This window comes from Petaurus breviceps, unplaced genomic scaffold (assembly GCF_028583685.1).
Source record: "Petaurus breviceps papuanus isolate PSGF00001 unplaced genomic scaffold, PetGlider_PUasm1.0 126, whole genome shotgun sequence".
NCBI classification, from domain to species: Eukaryota; Metazoa; Chordata; class Mammalia; order Diprotodontia; family Petauridae; genus Petaurus; species Petaurus breviceps.
Genome location: NW_027185655.1, coordinates 15,638,563 through 15,655,251, shown reverse-complemented (window position 1 = coordinate 15,655,251; position 16,689 = coordinate 15,638,563). Strand labels below are relative to the sequence as shown.

The 16,689-nt window shown below is 39.3% G+C and overlaps 1 protein-coding gene across 3 annotated transcripts in view; it reads left to right on the top strand.

Moving 5' to 3' along the window:
- KLHL8 (kelch like family member 8) overlaps positions 1-14,598 on the top strand; it is a 42,748-nt gene extending 28,150 nt beyond the window's left edge. For all 3 annotated transcript variants that reach the window (XM_069093640.1, XM_069093622.1, XM_069093631.1), the window contains 4 exons: positions 1,997-2,165; positions 2,636-2,795; positions 11,683-11,884; positions 12,409-14,598. In XM_069093640.1, coding sequence (XP_068949741.1) covers positions 1,997-2,165; positions 2,636-2,795; positions 11,683-11,884; positions 12,409-12,532 — 655 coding nt within the window. In that variant the 3' untranslated portion in view covers positions 12,533-14,598. The remainder of the gene's footprint in view (positions 1-1,996; positions 2,166-2,635; positions 2,796-11,682; positions 11,885-12,408) is intronic.
- The last annotated feature ends 2,091 nt before the right edge of the window (positions 14,599-16,689 follow it).

The following is a 16,689-nucleotide window of genomic DNA, read 5'->3' as shown; positions in this document are numbered from 1 at the left end:
AAGCAAGAAAGAAATTACCTTTCAGATCCATAGGTAGGGGAAGAGCTCATAACCACATTAAGACTAGAGAGGGTCACAGGATGTAAAAGAATATAAAGAACTGTTGTGATTATAGCAAAACCATATGTAGGTAAAATTAGAAGGAAAACATTTAACTGGGGGTAGGGGGCGATCTTTTGAGCCAGTTTTTTTTTTAACAAAAATTTCCAACACATGTATGGAACTGATGCTATTTTATTAGAATAAAGTGTCATTTCCCAATTTGATAAATTGTCCGAGTCAGTCACTCAGCGGTGCCAAGGATGTAAACAAGCATTTTTCAAAAGAAGTCCAAGTTATCAATACCCCTATTAGAAAGTACTCCAGGGGCGGCCAGGTAGCACAGCGAGTAAGAGCACCGGCTCCAGTGTTGAGAAGACCTGGAGATCAAATCCCGGGCTCAGACACTTAGCACCCACCCAGAAACACCTGGCCGTGTAACCTTGAGCAAGTTACTTAACCCCAATTGCTTAGGGGCGGCCAGGTGGCTCAGCGAGTAAGAGCACTGGCTCCAGTGTCGGGATGACCTGGATCAAAATCCGGGCTCAGATACTCAGCACCACATCCAGAAATAACTGGCCGTGTAACCTTGAGCAAGTTACTTAACCCCGATTGCTTTAAAAAAAAAAAAGTACTCCAAAAATACTAATAATTAGATAAATGAAAATTGTGGCAACTCGGGTTCTACCTTACACCCATCAGATTGGTAAAGATGACTTTTTAAAAAGCCAAATATTGGAGGTGCTGAGGGGAAATAAGCACATTAACTCACGGTTAGTGGGGATGTAAATTGATCTGGATATTCTGGAGACCAACTTTGTATCATGCCCACAAAATCACTAAATTGCATACTCTTTGACCCAGAGATACTTTATAATACTATGCCTCCAAAGAAATTGGAGAAAGAGTATGCCTATGTAGAAAAATACCTACAGCCCCTCTTTTTGTAGTAGCATAGACTTAGAAACAAAAAGGTTTGGAGAAAAATGAACAGATAATGGTTTATTATTGTAATAGAATATTATCATACCATAACAAATGACAAAAGAAACAGTTTCGGAGAACCTTAGGAAGACAAGAGAAATGGACAGAACTAAGCTAATGATTCATACAATAATAATCACATTGTAAAAACGAACAACTTTGAAAAACTAATTGATGCCATGGCCAGCCGCTATTCGAGAGGCCCATAAGGGGTATTTGTTTTGCTTGACCTTGAATATTTGTTACAAGGGTTTGGGGCTGGGGTTTTTTTTTTTCCTTACGAGGAACGAAGTGCATTAGAAGAGAGAAAATATTCTTGTTAACTTAAAAAATAATATAATAACTTAAAAGCCCAGGTATTTGTTTATCAAGTATCTATTGAATTGCTTAAAAAAATGTACCTTTGGTTCAGGGAGAATTTGGGAGTCAGTAAATGAACTTCGCCATTTCTTAAAAGCAATCTCTCATCTTCTGCTTTTTAATTCTGGACCTAACTTCTCCATTTGCAACCACGTTGTATATAGTGATGAATGAGCTTAATAGGTTGTCTATTAACTGCATGTTGTCTTCCCAACAGGCATTTTTCAGTCACTTTTTTTTAAATAGGTAATTAGGTGAAACTCTTCAAACTCAAAGCAACTCTTGAAAAATATTCATACATATAGTTTTATATGTACACACACACACACATACATACATACACACAAATTCAGTGTAGTCCATCTACAGTAGGTAAATAGTTGTTGGAAGTAGTCTGAGTAAATATATAAAAATTGTCTGTTTAATGTTGGGATGACTGTGTATCTCTGTAGTTTAGTGAATTTATAAATGATGACGAGATGTATATTAATAATGAAATCTTAGTGATGGGAAGATAGTGTATTGACCAATTATTTGCATTTAAAAACTGTTTTCTAACTTTCTTCCTGAAAAATACCCACATGCCTAGTGATTTGCTCTGTTGCCTTTGTAGACGGGGAATTGCCTTGGCCTCTCTCGGAGGTCCGATTTATGCAATAGGAGGGTTAGATGACAACACCTGCTTCAATGATGTGGAGAGATACGACATCGAGTCTGATCAGTGGAGCGGGGTGGCACCAATGAATACTCCCCGAGGGGGGGTTGGCTCAGTAGCTCTCATAGTAAGTTCTCGTTTGACTTTTCTGTTCAATTATTATTATTATTGTGCCCAACTGCAACGTAAATCATCTTATGTTTGTTTATAAACACTGAAATGAAATTCTATCTTTGAGATACTTACCATTGAATACGTTGTTATGTTTGTAAGCGATGGACTGCTCATTGTGATGGTTGACATTGATAATCCTTTAGATCCAGAAGCTTAGTGGGTCCTAGATACTGCTCTGCCAGGTTAAAAATATTGTGCAGATTGTCCTGTTCTTTGGAATTCTTCAAAATCAATCACATAAAACCCGTGTTTGTTTACTTCAATATTGAATGGCATGCTGTCTCTTTGTGTATATACATATATATTATATATATTATAATATATAATATGATTATATATTATAAAATAATTACTTTTATATACACACTGGCAATATGTAGAATCAATTCAAAAGCTAGCCTTAATTTCTATTTTAAAATTTAGAACTATGTTTATGCTGTGGGAGGCAATGATGGGCTGGCCTCTCTGTCTAGTGTGGAGAGATATGACCCACATTTGAATAAATGGACAGAAGTTAAAGAGATGGGTCAGCGAAGAGCAGGCAATGGTGTTAGCGAGCTTCATGGCTGCTTGTATGTTGTGGGTAAGTAGTAAATCCTTTCCGTAATTCTCATTTTAACTTCATGTAGTAAGAGTAATGACGATGTTTCAAAACCACTATCTCTGTTAAGCTAAATAGGGAGGAGCTCAGTGTTGGCTGTTTTATTTCTTTCCTTCAGTTTAGAGCGGTTCCTCATAGCTTCAAACCCTCTCTAGTTATAAACTCTATTTTAAAGACAATTATCTTAAAAATAAAATGCTACTTTGAGTAGAATTGCTGCTGCTTTTTATGAAGATAGTAATCTCACAAAATCAGTTCTCTTTTTCAAATGATATTTCAAAAATAGTAAGACCTAGATTTCTGATAATCATTTCTAAAGAACTGTTGAGGGGCGGCTAAGTGGCTCAGTGAATAGAGCACCAGCCCTGAAGTCAGGAGGACTTGAGTTCAAATCTGGGCTCAGACACTTAACACTTACTAGCCGTGTGACCTTGGGCAAGTCACTTAACCCCAATTACCCTGCCTTCCCCCTTCCAAAAAAGAAAAAAGCAACTGTTGAGTGGAAGACAGAATTTTTACATACATGAATGTTTCTGAACTGTTTCTTTACTCACTTCAACCTTAATTTCTTTTCATTGGTGGTTGTGTGTAACTTCTAAACTTGAGATAAAATACTGTTGACTTTTAAAATCAGCAAACAGTACCTATAACGTAGCGGAAGGGACTGACCTACCCCTGAGAAGGCGACCAACTGTAACATGCAGGGGAGAGGAGTCCCTCTCATACAAAGCCAGTCTTCCATGCCAAGGGAAGGGAGGATGGTAGAAATCCAACTGTGGTCACCCTCTGAGATTTCCCAGCTCTAGACAGGAAAAAACACTGAGGTAGCTGCCAGAGAGGGACTAAACTGTGCCAGTGACCGATATTAAGCTCCTATGGTCTCAGTATGCTATCAAACAGCTGCTAATGACCCAGGAAAGAAAATTCTTCATTCAAAATCCTTCATGGTAGCAGCAAATATTTTAACGTCCATCCTCTACAAGTGAAGCTAGTTTTTCCTTTAAAAAAAGTTTAAAAGTCCTCCTTAAGACTCGCTGCTCAGGGTAACAAAGACTTATAGGCTGTTGCATCTCTTTCTGTTTACCCAAAAGCAGGCCCAGGTCCTTTCTCAAACTTGGCATGAGAGCAGCCAAGAGGGCGACCAAGGCAAGGGAGCTTCCGTCAGACTCAACTTGGGGTGTTCTTAGTGCCCACCCTTGTTGACTAGGATCGATCCTGGTGAATCTCATTATTAAGAGGAATGATATAGGTGTCTAATTTTGTTATGAACTACCCGAGCACTGTCCTGAGTCGGGCCCAGCTCAAGAGACTCTCACACTGTCAGGTAGTTTCACGTCATAAACCAATGTGATTTTATCATTGGAAACTATACTGAAGAAGATGCACTACTGTCTGCTGTGCTTTGCACTCGGGACTTTTTCAGTGGAAACTTCCATTGTGTCTTGTCTCTGTTGTTAGAATATGAGCTCCTTGAGAAGAGGGGGTGTGTTAGCAGTTTTTTTCCCCATTCATGCATTTATCTCCAGCAAACTGATCAAAAAGGATAGAGCAGATGGCAAGAAGGTGGCAGGGAAAGCTTGAGGATAAACCAACCAAAATCGGGTAAAAAAAGAGTGCCATCAAAACTAAGAGACTGCTGTTAATTCTGTGGTAGAACATTACCTGACAGCTGGTGTCTGAGGCCCACAGCGTATTGACGCATCTCAGTTGGCAGGCATTTTAGTGCCAAGCATGATTTTTGGTGCTGGGGACTCAAAGAAATGAAACGTTCTATTGGAGGAAACATTGTACAAAGCCCAAAAAATCATACGAGGTTGTTTGGAGGGAGGAATCAATCCGTCAGGTACACGCTGCTTCGGACATGTGAGTACAAACAATAAAGAGGCTTACCAGCAAGAAGCTTACATTTTAGTGGGGGTGAGAAGTGCACGTATGAACATCTACACCACATACTGAGAGAATCAACAAAATACAGCTGCACAGTAGTTAACTACAGAATGGTTTAGTAGGGTGGGTACCAGCAGGGAAGACTCCGTACAGAAAATGGGGCTTCAGCTATGTCTTAAAAGAAGAGGAGACTGAGGGAGGAAGGGATGCAGTCCGAGGATATGGGATGGCCAGTGAATGCAAAGGCCACACACAGGGTAGAGTGTTGTGTGAAGAAGCCTCCTCTGGTCACAAGAGCAAAGAGAGTCATGTCTGATGTGGCTGGGAAGACAGGTTAGAGCCAGATTGCTCAAGTCTTTTGTAGCTAAAAAGGAGAGTATATATTTTATCTAGTGACAATAGGAAGCCGCTGGAGTTGATTGAGTAGGGGACAAAGTGGTCAGATCTGTACTTAAGGAAAACTGATTAGGCTGCAGTGTTTAAATGAGGTGCTTGAAGCCTTTGGAGGCTGCTGAAGTGCTTTAGGTGAGAGCTGAAGAGAGCCTAAATAAGGTGATAGCTTTGTGAGCAGAAGGAGAGATCAGATGCTAGAACTGTTAGGAAGGGAGGAGTGACTGATCACACACAGAGGTTGAGGGAGAGTGAGGAGTTTGGATAATGCTGTGGTTTCAGACCTGGGAGATTGGAAGGAAGCTTCTGCTTTTGACAGAAATGAGGACATTTGAGAGAATCAGGAAAGATTTAATGGGCAAGGTGACACTTGTAAAGAATTGCAGGCTAGGGGTGGCTAGGTGGTGCAGTGAATAGAGCACCGGCCCTGGAGTCAGGAGAACCTGAGTTCAAATCTGGCCTCGGACACTTAACACAAAACTAGCTGTGTGACCTTGGGCAAGTCACTTAACCCCAAGTGCCTTCCAAAAAGCAACAACAACAAAAAAAATCAGTGCCTCTCATTTTGTGGCCTATGAATTTAATGGAATATTATTATAAAAGTAAGAAATAACAACCATGAGTAATTCATGGGACCAGGAATGACTTATGAAGTCATGCAGAATGAAATGACTTTGATAGGGCAAATAAAAAGAGAACAAAAAGGAAGTAGTATGCTGAGCATTGTAATGACCCAGAGAGTTGTTATTGGCCTCAGCATTCTGGTAAGAGGTGAGGGAGGTCAGGCATGGGACCACGTGGGAGGAGCTGGTCTGTGTGCCTCACAGTGGCTGCCTAGTGCAGCTAGATTGCCTGGCACCCACCTGAAATTTGTACCAAACTGAATCTTTTTAAAAAAATCTAATGAGAAAGTGTAGTGATTTCTTCCACGCTGGCGCTGCACAGACATGGGCATGGGCAAATGAAGGAGGCCCCAAGGAAAGCCAGGACCATTGTAGGCAAACAAATATCCCCAGCACAACCAGACACACATGAAGCATGCAAGGTTCAGTGTCTGGGGGCAACAATAATAGGGGATATCCCCCCCCCCCAAAAAAAAAGTCCCAAGTTGGTTGTAAATTGAGTAGAGACCTAGAAAGCCAATTGGAATAGCATCAGCCAGTGTTCAAGGCTGGACAACCCAACTGCCCAGAGGCTCCAAGGTCTCCAGCGCTCTGTCCTGAGATTGACATGGAAGGGCTTTGAAGACGCCTCTCTGAGCCACAAAGATCCAGGGTCTCCTGAACTCGCGAGGTGGAGTTCAGCACAGGACTCTTAAGTGACATGGGCCAAAACCAAGTAGGGCTGACCTAAAGGCCTACCAAACCAGGCCACCCAAGGGCAGGGCTTGGACCTGGCACAAAACCCCAATTCAGGTGGGGAAAGTAATCTAGAGAATGGTAGATCTAGAGAGTAAGAGATAGTAACTCTTAACAATTATCGTTATTATCATTAAATAGTAATACCATAATTGTATTAATACAGTTGGTGATATTAATGATTTTATTAATGCTAACAATAATGAGAATGACTTATTTATTTAACAGCTGCAGAGTATCATGTTAAACACTTTGCATTTATCTCATTTGATCAGTTTTTCAGGGAGACAAAGCTATTATCATCATCCCTGTTTTACAGTTGAAGAAACTGAGGCAAAGAGAGGTTAAAGAGCATGTCTACACACTAAGTGTCTGAGGATGGATTTGAACTCTCATCTTCCTGACTCTGGGCCTAGACCTCCACACATCTCACATCTCATGACCTAGCTGCCTTGCAAGCAGAGGGTCACAAGAGAAAAAGTTGATTTTCCACAAGGATTATATGAATAGAGGAAAGAGATAAAAAATAAAATAAAAATTGGAAAGATAATAAATTGCTTAGAGAAGACAGTACTAAGCTGTAGCAGAGTAAGATTTTGTGAAATCTGAAATCAATCAAATAGAAATCAGTGGCTATGTGAGAGTAATAAATCCTAGAAAAAAATAAAGGACTTGAAAAAATAGAAGAAAGCATAAGATAACAACTGGCCTGGAAAGCAGATCAAGGAGAGAGAATTTTAAAACCATGATTTTATTTTTAAAAGGGCCTTGACAGTATTTCAAAAAATCACAAATGAAAACTTCCTAGCTCTCTTATTACAACAGGGCAGAATGAAGCTGCCAATCCACCAATCACTTCATGAAAGAAACTCTGAAATGAAAAGTCTTGGGAGTGTGATAGCCAATATCCAGAGCCCCCACAACCAAAGCAAAAATACTGCAGCTTTCCAAGAAGAAACAATGTCGAAAAACTAGTCATAATCGTGGGCAGCTATGTGGCACAGTGGCTAGTGGCCTGAAGTCAGGAAGACGTGAATTCAAATCCAGCCTGAGACACTTACTAGACCCTGGGCAAATCACGTATCCTACTTTGCCTCCATTTACTCATCTGTAAAATGAGCTAAAAAAGGAAATACAAATTGCCAAGAAAACCCCAAATGGGGTCATGAAGAGTCAGTCACAAATACAATAACTGAACAGCAACAAAGTCAAGATCATATAAGATTTGATAGACCCTATTTTAAAGAAGAAGGAAAGCTTGATGTATAATATTCCAACAGGGAAAAAATACGTATGGCGTTACAATGAAGAGTTGAGTAAAATGATTCTCTGGAGGAAAAGTAGATTTTAAATGCAATAAAGGGCCTTCAAGCATTTCTGACTAAAAAACTAGAGCTGGGTAGAAACGGTAAAATAGAAACATAAAAATCCAGAGAAACCTGGAAAAGTGGATTTATTTGAGAAATTGGATGAAATTGTATAATGATATAGAGCTACCATTCAGAAACCTATATCCCTTCACAACTTTACTGTCTTCAAAGAGTATTGAGGTAGTAATTAAATCAGCAAAACACAACACAGAAAGATTCTTTATGAAACTGTGAATCTCCATTTCATACTGCTTATTGTGAAAAGAAGTTCTATAATAAATTCTGCAGGTTACTTTCTAAACTGCCCTGTTTATTTGGGCTTTCTTCTGAACTTGGCCCTGTTTTCTTACATGCCTTTTAGCAATGTTGTTAGGATCTTTTTTTGCCATAACTATGGACAACTCCTCATCTCAATTAAAAATGAAGGATAAGAAAGGAAAATTACCATTGCAACACATATAGTCAAACAAAAAAGACTCCACAGTGGTCACGTACAAAAAAGGAATATCTCTGTACCTTGTGTCTTTACCCTTCCTTTCAGGAAGTAATGTATTTCATCATAGACCCTCTAGAAAAAAGGTTGATCATTGCATTCATCAGAGTTCCTAAGTTGTTCAGAACTGCATTTCTTTACAGTGTTGCTGTCCTATAAATTATTCTTTTAATTCTACTTAAATCATTCTCGGAATCAGTTCATACTCTCTAGGATTCTCTAAAAATGTGTCTTCCATCATCTCGCATGGCACAATACATTCTATTACATTCGTGTACTACAATGAGCTTATTTAGCCTTTCTCCAGTTATCTAGGAGGTAATGTCCGGCACCCACTTGGATCATACTTCCTTTTTTTTCCTTCCTTTTATTCCCCTCTTCAAGATTAGAAGTTTGTTTTATTTGTGCCTGTTCCCTCCCCTCTTACCCTCCCTCGTAAGTACTCGCTTCCTGTCCCTACTTGTTTAGTTGTTAAAATTAGATATATTTATGCACCAAACTGTTTGTCTCTGTGTTTGCCGAACACTCCCCACTGTTTCTTTCCCCTTATTTGTAGACTTTTTCTTACCCCACCGCACTTAGGAGAAATCTGTCACCTCTCTGTAATGAATAGCATTATTACTGGTCTTCTGGAGTCATGAATGGTCATTGTGTTGATTCTTACAGCTTTCAGATTTGATTTTTTACAGCGATGTATAAATTGTTCTCGTTTTTCATTAAAAGCATATGTTCAGAATCTCGTTTTTATGATATTTGATGCTGTAGTATAAATTGTTCTCTTGGTTCCGCTCACCTCACTCTGCATCTTAGAAATCTCACTGTTGACATAAGTATATTCATGTCTTTGATATAATTTCCTTATTTTTTATGGCACAATCTAAGATCTATTATACCACGATATATTCATGCCACAAAAATTGGATACACCTGCCTCATCAGAAGGAGTTAACTGGGGCTCCGGGGTGGTCAGAAACAAGTCCGAAGAAGCACGTATTGGCCTGTGACAAGCAGTAAATGTGAGGGCAAGGAGTAGGGCCAAGCTCTGTAACTTGGGAGCACGCCTTTTCCACAATGACTTACTGTTCCTTCTTTAGGTGAGAGTTCGAGAAGTTGGGCTTATTAGAAAAAGGCTCCTAAAATAGATATAAAACCAAAAAAAGTGGAAAAATAGGAAGGTGTTTGACTTGTTCTCATGTTAATAGATGAATAGAGACAGCGAGGCTTTTGTTCCCCCAGAAATGTTACTTTGTATGAATGATACAGACAACCAAGAAAGGATGGGTGAGTCCATGAATGGGTGACTAGGCTTTAGAGTGGGAAGGAAACAAGGAACGATTTGGTAGATGAACACTTCTTTAAAAAGGCAGTGAGCGCTAGTCAGTAGGACCGAGGCAGAGAGGATGCTGAACGGTGTTTTTATCAGGGCTCAGAGAGGGAAGAATGAACAAGGTAAAGAAAAGAAAAATGAATATTTGAAGTAAACTCACCTGACCTGGGATAGGGCAAAGAAAAGCGGAACGGAGGAGAAACTGAGGTCAAGATTATGAACTATTATAACCTTAAATATAAATGGATTTAATTCATAAACGAAAGTTAATGGCAGAGTGGATTAGAAAATAAAACTCCACTATTTGTTGTATGCCAGAAATATGTTTAAAACAGCTTAAAAAAGAAAGGTTGGAGACACAACGTGTGTGTGAGGACTAACTTCAGTAGACTGGGCTCCTCTCAGCAATGTAAGGCTATGAGACAGCTCCAAAAGACTCATGATGGAAAGGAAGGGGACGTGCACATCCAGAGAAGAGACGCATCCAGAGTCTGGATGCAGATTGAAGCAAACTACTTGCTGTGTTTCTTTGTCTTGTCTTGTTTTGTTTCCTCTTTCCCACTGATTATCCATCAGTTATAGTCCTTCTTTACAACCTGACTGATGATTAATGTGAAGATATTTGTAGATCCTATATTCGAGTGCATGCCGCCATGATGGGGAGGGGGGAGGAGAGGAAGGGGGAGAAAATTTGAAACCGAAGGGACTATGGGATTGAATGTTGTAAACTAAAAGTAAATAAACAAACTAATTTAAATAAATAAATAAGAAAATATTCTAAAAAAAATGAAAGGTTGGGTTAAAATTTGATGGCAGAAGTTGCCCCCATAATTTCATGTAGGGCAAAAGTGAAAATAAGTGATTTAATGAGATCAGCAAAGTAAGATCATAGTTAAAGGCCCCATAGACAGTAAACTAACATCATTAAGTATAGGTGCACCAAGAGGGATATTATAAAATTGAATTGCAAAAAAGACAGATTGTAGGAGAAAATAATCATTCTAAGAGAATTTGTTTCTATTTTAGAACTAGATGTGTCTTAAAAAAAAAAATCTTTTCAAAGAAGCCCATGGAGATTGAGCAGATTAGAAAAAATTTGAAAGATCTTATTAGTTATGACCAAAAATTCAAAGAAATGGTACTATTGCCAGAGTATTTTTCTTCTCACCATTATTCTTTAAAGTCAGCCTTTGACCATATCCTCCTGCTATGTATATTCTGTAGTTTCATTCCTCACTTTTTTAATCTAATCTTCCTTCTGTTCCCAGCAAACCTTACCTGTCTTAAGAAGAAGTCAGCCTCTTGTTCTCTCTACTGTTACATTTCCATTGAAACTCTTAGACTCCTTACATAATAGATAATACAAACTCAAGTGTTCCTGTTTCTTTACTGCAGCAACAAACTTTGTTGGTGTGTTGATTGGTTTTGCTGAACTTTTTGTTCTTTTTAAAAAAGGGATGGCTTGGGGGGGAGGGTGACAGGAAGGATGAGCACAGGCAGGAGATACATTAGGAAATGTAAGTGAAATAACAATTACATTAAAATTTTATTTTTCAAAACTTAAGTTCATGTATCACTTTACACATATTATTGCATTTGATTTTCAGAAGACCCTTATGAACTTTAGATGGTGCAAGTGTTATTTTTAACCTACTATAAATGATAAAAACAGAAAAATGACTTACCCAAGGACACACAGATGCTACATAGTGGACCCAGCACTGGGCTACAGTTTTCCTGCCTCTAATCCCAGAGTTTCTTCCTCCATATCACACTGTCCCTCTATCATTGTAGCATTATTTATACTTGCAGGCCATAAACTTTGTAGTTTCAGGAAAGACGAGACTGTTAATGCAGTGTTTTTGATTAGCAGTAATTAAACTTACACCCAATAGCTATTAGTTGATTGCTGCTAAAGTTAACTATCACTTATTAGCAGTACTATTATCAGTTATTAGTGTGAGACCACTGATTAACTCTAGTAAAAATCAAGCTATAAATGTTATTGAGCTCATTTAAGCATTTGAATGTTTTCTCTTTATAGGTGGCTTTGATGATAATTCTCCTCTTAGTTCAGTTGAACGTTTTGACCCTAGAAACAACAAATGGGAGTATGTAGCAGAGCTCACCACTCCCAGGGGGGGTGTGGGGATTGCTACAGTGATGGGCAAAATTTTTGCCGTTGGTGGTCATAATGGCAATGCATACCTCAATACTGTGGAAGCTTTTGATCCAGTGGTGAACAGGTAACTTACTTTATTTCTTTTGTGCGTGTGTGTGTGATGTGTGTGTTCTCTAGTTTCAGAATCTCAGCTTGATTTGTTCCTCCCAACTGAATGTTGAAGATTTTTATTTTGTTTTAATCCTCCTTCCTGCTCATTCATATGATTTCATTTTTTCACTAATAACAGTTAATTCAGCAGTTATTTTTTGTATTTCAGTATTGCATAGGGTTATTGGGGCATAAAAAGAATTTAAATTATAACTATCTCTTGCCATCAGAATTTACTATGGATAAAAAACAACTGCTCAAAAAGGATTCTTTCTGGGGTGTGATGGGAGGAACGATGTATTTGGAGTCAGACTTACTCTAGTTCAGATATTTTATGTGACCTTTGGAAACTGATTATTTCTTTAGAGTTTTTTACTCTATAAAATGAAGGTGTTGGATGACAGTATCTCTAAGACTTCTCTGATAAAATCGTTCTTACTTCAGAGTGGGGCAAACGAGGCTTGTTAAGATAATGCCATTTCTTTTTTACATCCCCAGGTGGGAGCTTGTGGGATCAGTGTCTCACTGTAGGGCTGGAGCGGGTGTAGCTGTGTGTTCCTGTTTAAGTACTCAGATCCGTGATGTGGGCCAAGGATCCAGCAATGTGGTTGACTGTATGTGACTTGAATGCCTGCTATCCATGGTTGTGTCCTTCCCAAAAGTAAAGACAACTAGAGTTTTGGTATGATCATCTTGGAACGGGCTATAATTCCAGCTGACATCTCATTTAAATATTTACTGTACGATGCTCTGAATAAGCAGGTGCTCACATGTGCACCGTGAGGAACGATCAGTCCTGAGGTGAATGCTGATGCTGGCATTTTGACAGTTGCAAGCAATATCAGAGTCTTGTTCCACGTTCGTTTCCATAAGAGAGTTTATTTTAGAACAAGTGCCAAAACACCTGAAATCTGTTGTTGTTTTTTTTAAATCTGAGTAATTTTTAAAGTTACATTAGAGTACTTTGCAGTCATTTCTTTTTCAAAGTTAGACAGCGAGATTATCCCACTGAATTTTCAGTCTGAGTAAGGAGAAAATTGGAATACTTTTGGTATTCATGTTTTTCTTAATGAAGGATATTTCCACTTTATACAGAAAAGGTTTATTTTCCTTTTTTTTTTTACTGGATGATTTAAATTTCTCAGATGTTTACAAAAGTAAAACATGTTTGCACTATTCTGGGTGCACTAGGCTGCATTTAAAGAATACTTGTATAATGTTGTACAAAGCTAGTTTAAAGCTCAGTCATACTAAGCTAAAGATGCATATTTCTGATTTTAAAATTTGACTGATGGATTTATTTTATAGTAAATGAAAAGGGGGCTGGTTTGTGGTTAGAACATTTGTCTTATTTGATATTTCACCCAGTTGGAAATCTTAGGAATGAGCCAGGAATCATCAGATGGTGTTCAAAGACAGAGAATCAGGAAAACCATTTTTTCCTGTCCTTCTTTGACAGGCTCTTGACTAAAAGCCCAGGTTTAGTATTTCCTGTCCATCAAACTGCTCCTGACCTGTCTCTTTCCTGGGTATAACATCTGGTTTTAGTTCTTAAGGAAATGAAATACTTTTTTTAAAAAATTTTATTTTTTCCCCCAATTACATTTAAAAACAGTTTTTATTTAACATTTGTTTTTTTAAATTTCTGAGTTACAAATTCTTTTCCTCCCTCCCTTCCCTTGTCCTCCTCATTGGGAAGGCACACAGTTTGGCATAGATTATATATGTGCAAAACAAACATCCATGTTAGGGAATGAAACACTTTTGAACAAATTTTCATCATTGGCTCTAGTTTGCTAAGTTCAATCTGTCATAAAACCAGTACAAGGCAAGTGTTAATAAACATAAAGAGTTTCACCATTTTCCTGCCAGTTATGTTTCATTCTCTTAAATAGAGAACTTTGCTGGAGCATGAGCCCACTGATTTGACAACTTTTCATGAAAATCATCTGTGTCATAAAGTGGCTTAACCATTGAATAATGTGTATTTATTTGTTCACAGATATTTATTAAAGATTCTATTTTCTATCTGCAGGTTAGTAGCTAGATACTGAGACCCCACTTTGAATTAAGCATAGAAGTTCCCTGCATGTTCTTAGGAGGAATGTTTAGAACTTTCCTCATTCTGCTTAAAGCAGAAGATTCAGCATTTCGTTGTGATAGAACACCAAAGAGAATCATTTTCAGTAGCATAAGGTGAAGGTTATTTCTCCCCAAAGTCATAGAATCAAGGAATTCCTCATTTTCCTTTGCCCATGGAGAAATGACTCTCAGCACTTCCCAGCATGGTAAGTTTTGAAAAAGTGTATGAGGAATCCCATATCCCATAGGGGAGGAAAGCTAGTAAGCAAGTCTCTGTGAACCCATGCTCAGACTGCAGTACTCAGGACGACTCAAAGCACATTCACAGGCAGACCTTGAAAACACATCGACAGGCTTGTCTTCATACACTGCTGTCACACTACAGGCTATCTTGCATACTGGACTTGGTTGTAGACACACTACTTTGGGGGCAAAATTCAACATTTGAGGCAGACGCAAAAACTGTCACCAGACAGCCCCGATCTCACTTCAAATAGTTATTTGTTATATTATCTAGTACTTTTTTTTTTTATGTAGTGCTAACCACATGTCATAACTCTTGATTTTTTGTGTGTATTTCTTATTAAACCTGGATTTTTAATTGTTCTTTTCTTTGAAGTTTTTGCTGGTTTTGTCTTTTGTCTGTATGAAGCATGGAGTCGGGCCGTTGTGAGCCGTAACATTTCTGATTTTTAACCATGAGAGTCATCTAGAATATATAGTCTTTTCCATTCAACTTTTGGTACTGTAACCACAGCTCTTTGATTTAAAATTCTTCTGAACATCTGAAGAATGTTAATGTGAACTAACTCAGTAGTATGTGCTGAAGTTCAGATTATCCCCCCAAAATTACCAAAACCACCCAAAACAAGGTTGCAATGAAAAAAGGGGGTGGTGGTGAATCCACGTCTCCTTAAATGTGTAGAAGTGTACTCTGTGCTACATGTATGAAGCAAGACCTTGAGATTGAAAAGGCTGGAAGTCTCATTTAAAGGGTGTACCCCAAAGACGAGGTATACAAGGGCTATGGTCACTTTGTTGGAAAGCCTAATTATTTTCACCTCAGATGTCTTTTTTTTTAATGCCTTCTAAAGGGGGCAAGGACCTCGAGAACATTATAGAATTGTACTGGTTTCCCAAGAGGACGAGATGGGGAACGGAGGAGAGGCTGTTCGTATAGGAGTGATGGCCTGGGAAGAAATCAGACTGCTGACAGAGCCCCTCCACTATGCATGCCTGACTGCCTTTATACCTTCTACATTTCCAGCCAAACTGACCTGCACACACCACGCTGTCCTTGTGAATCTTTGCTTTCACCATCACTTCTGTCTAGAACGGACTTGCCATCTCTGTGTTGGTTTTCAAGTCCTTACTTTCCTTTAAATCAATCTTAAATGTCATTTCCATCAGAAAATCTGCCTTTCCTGGATAGATCCTCACCTTTCACACCTGCCTCCCCCCAAAAAAAGATGTAATCCATAGGGGCAGCCAGGTGGCGCAGTGAGTAAGAGCACAGGCTCCAGTGTCGGGACGACCTGGGGATCGAATCCGGGCTCAGACACTTAGCACCCACCCAGAAACACCTGGCCGTGTAACCTTGAGTAAGTTACTTAACCCCGATTGCTTAGGGGTGGCCAGGTGGCTCAGTGAGTAAGAGCACCGGCCCCAGAGTCCAGATGACCTGGGATCAAATCTGGGCTCACTTAGCACCACACCCAGAAATAACTGGCCGTGTAACCCTGAGCAAGTTACTTAACCCCGATTGTTTAAAAAAAAAAAAAGATGTAAATCCTCTTCAGATTTCCTGTAGCACTTTGCCGGTCTCTCACGACTGTATCACATCTTCCATTAAATTACCAGCTCCTTGAGAGCAGGGTCTGTCTGCACCCTTTCTATCCTCATTCGTTACAGAGCCCTGCACTTTTTAAGTGTTCATTGAATTTGGACATTGGTCAAGAAAGGCTTCAAAGAGGGAACATGCTGATTGTTTGGTCAGTGAGCAGTGAAATTCGGTCATTATGAGTTTGTCTGCCCTACCCTGAAGAACCAAGAAGGACCCACATACCTGTTCACATTAGTCATAAGCAACTCCACAAACACAGGAGACGGTCCACTGCCCTTGTACTTCTTGTAAAGCCAACTCAAGGCTTGAATTCTCTTCTGACAAAAACAAGCTTTTCTGAAAGCCTTGGCCCTGCCCTTTCTGTTTTCTGATGGCCTCGGGCCCAGACCGATAAAATTCTTACCTGACTCCATCTTGCTTGGTTATAGTGACATCCCAGGCCTAGGCCTCCACTTTTCTTTTATAAGCTTCATTTTTTGGTCCCCTTATCACATAGCATGGGTTAATAACAAATGTCTGGATAGTATTTTGTTCTGGGAAACACTGCCCTCTGGCGGCACAGTGTGTGCGCAGCTGACAAATGGGAAAATCAGCATTGCCAGTGTTCCTGTGCAGTCATTTCAGGTATAATTGGTGGCATCTCTGTTCTCATTTTCAGCAATCATTCCCCTCCCTCTCCCCACTCCTAGCAGCTGCCCTAGTGAGATATGCTGCTGAGGGCCCATCTTACTTGAGGCCTAGAATGATGGTATATTTAACCCACTTCACCAAATGTTTACAAAGTGCCTGTCATGATCAGGGCTCCAAGAAGGACACAAAAAACCTTGCAGCATAGCAGAGATAGATAATAGAAA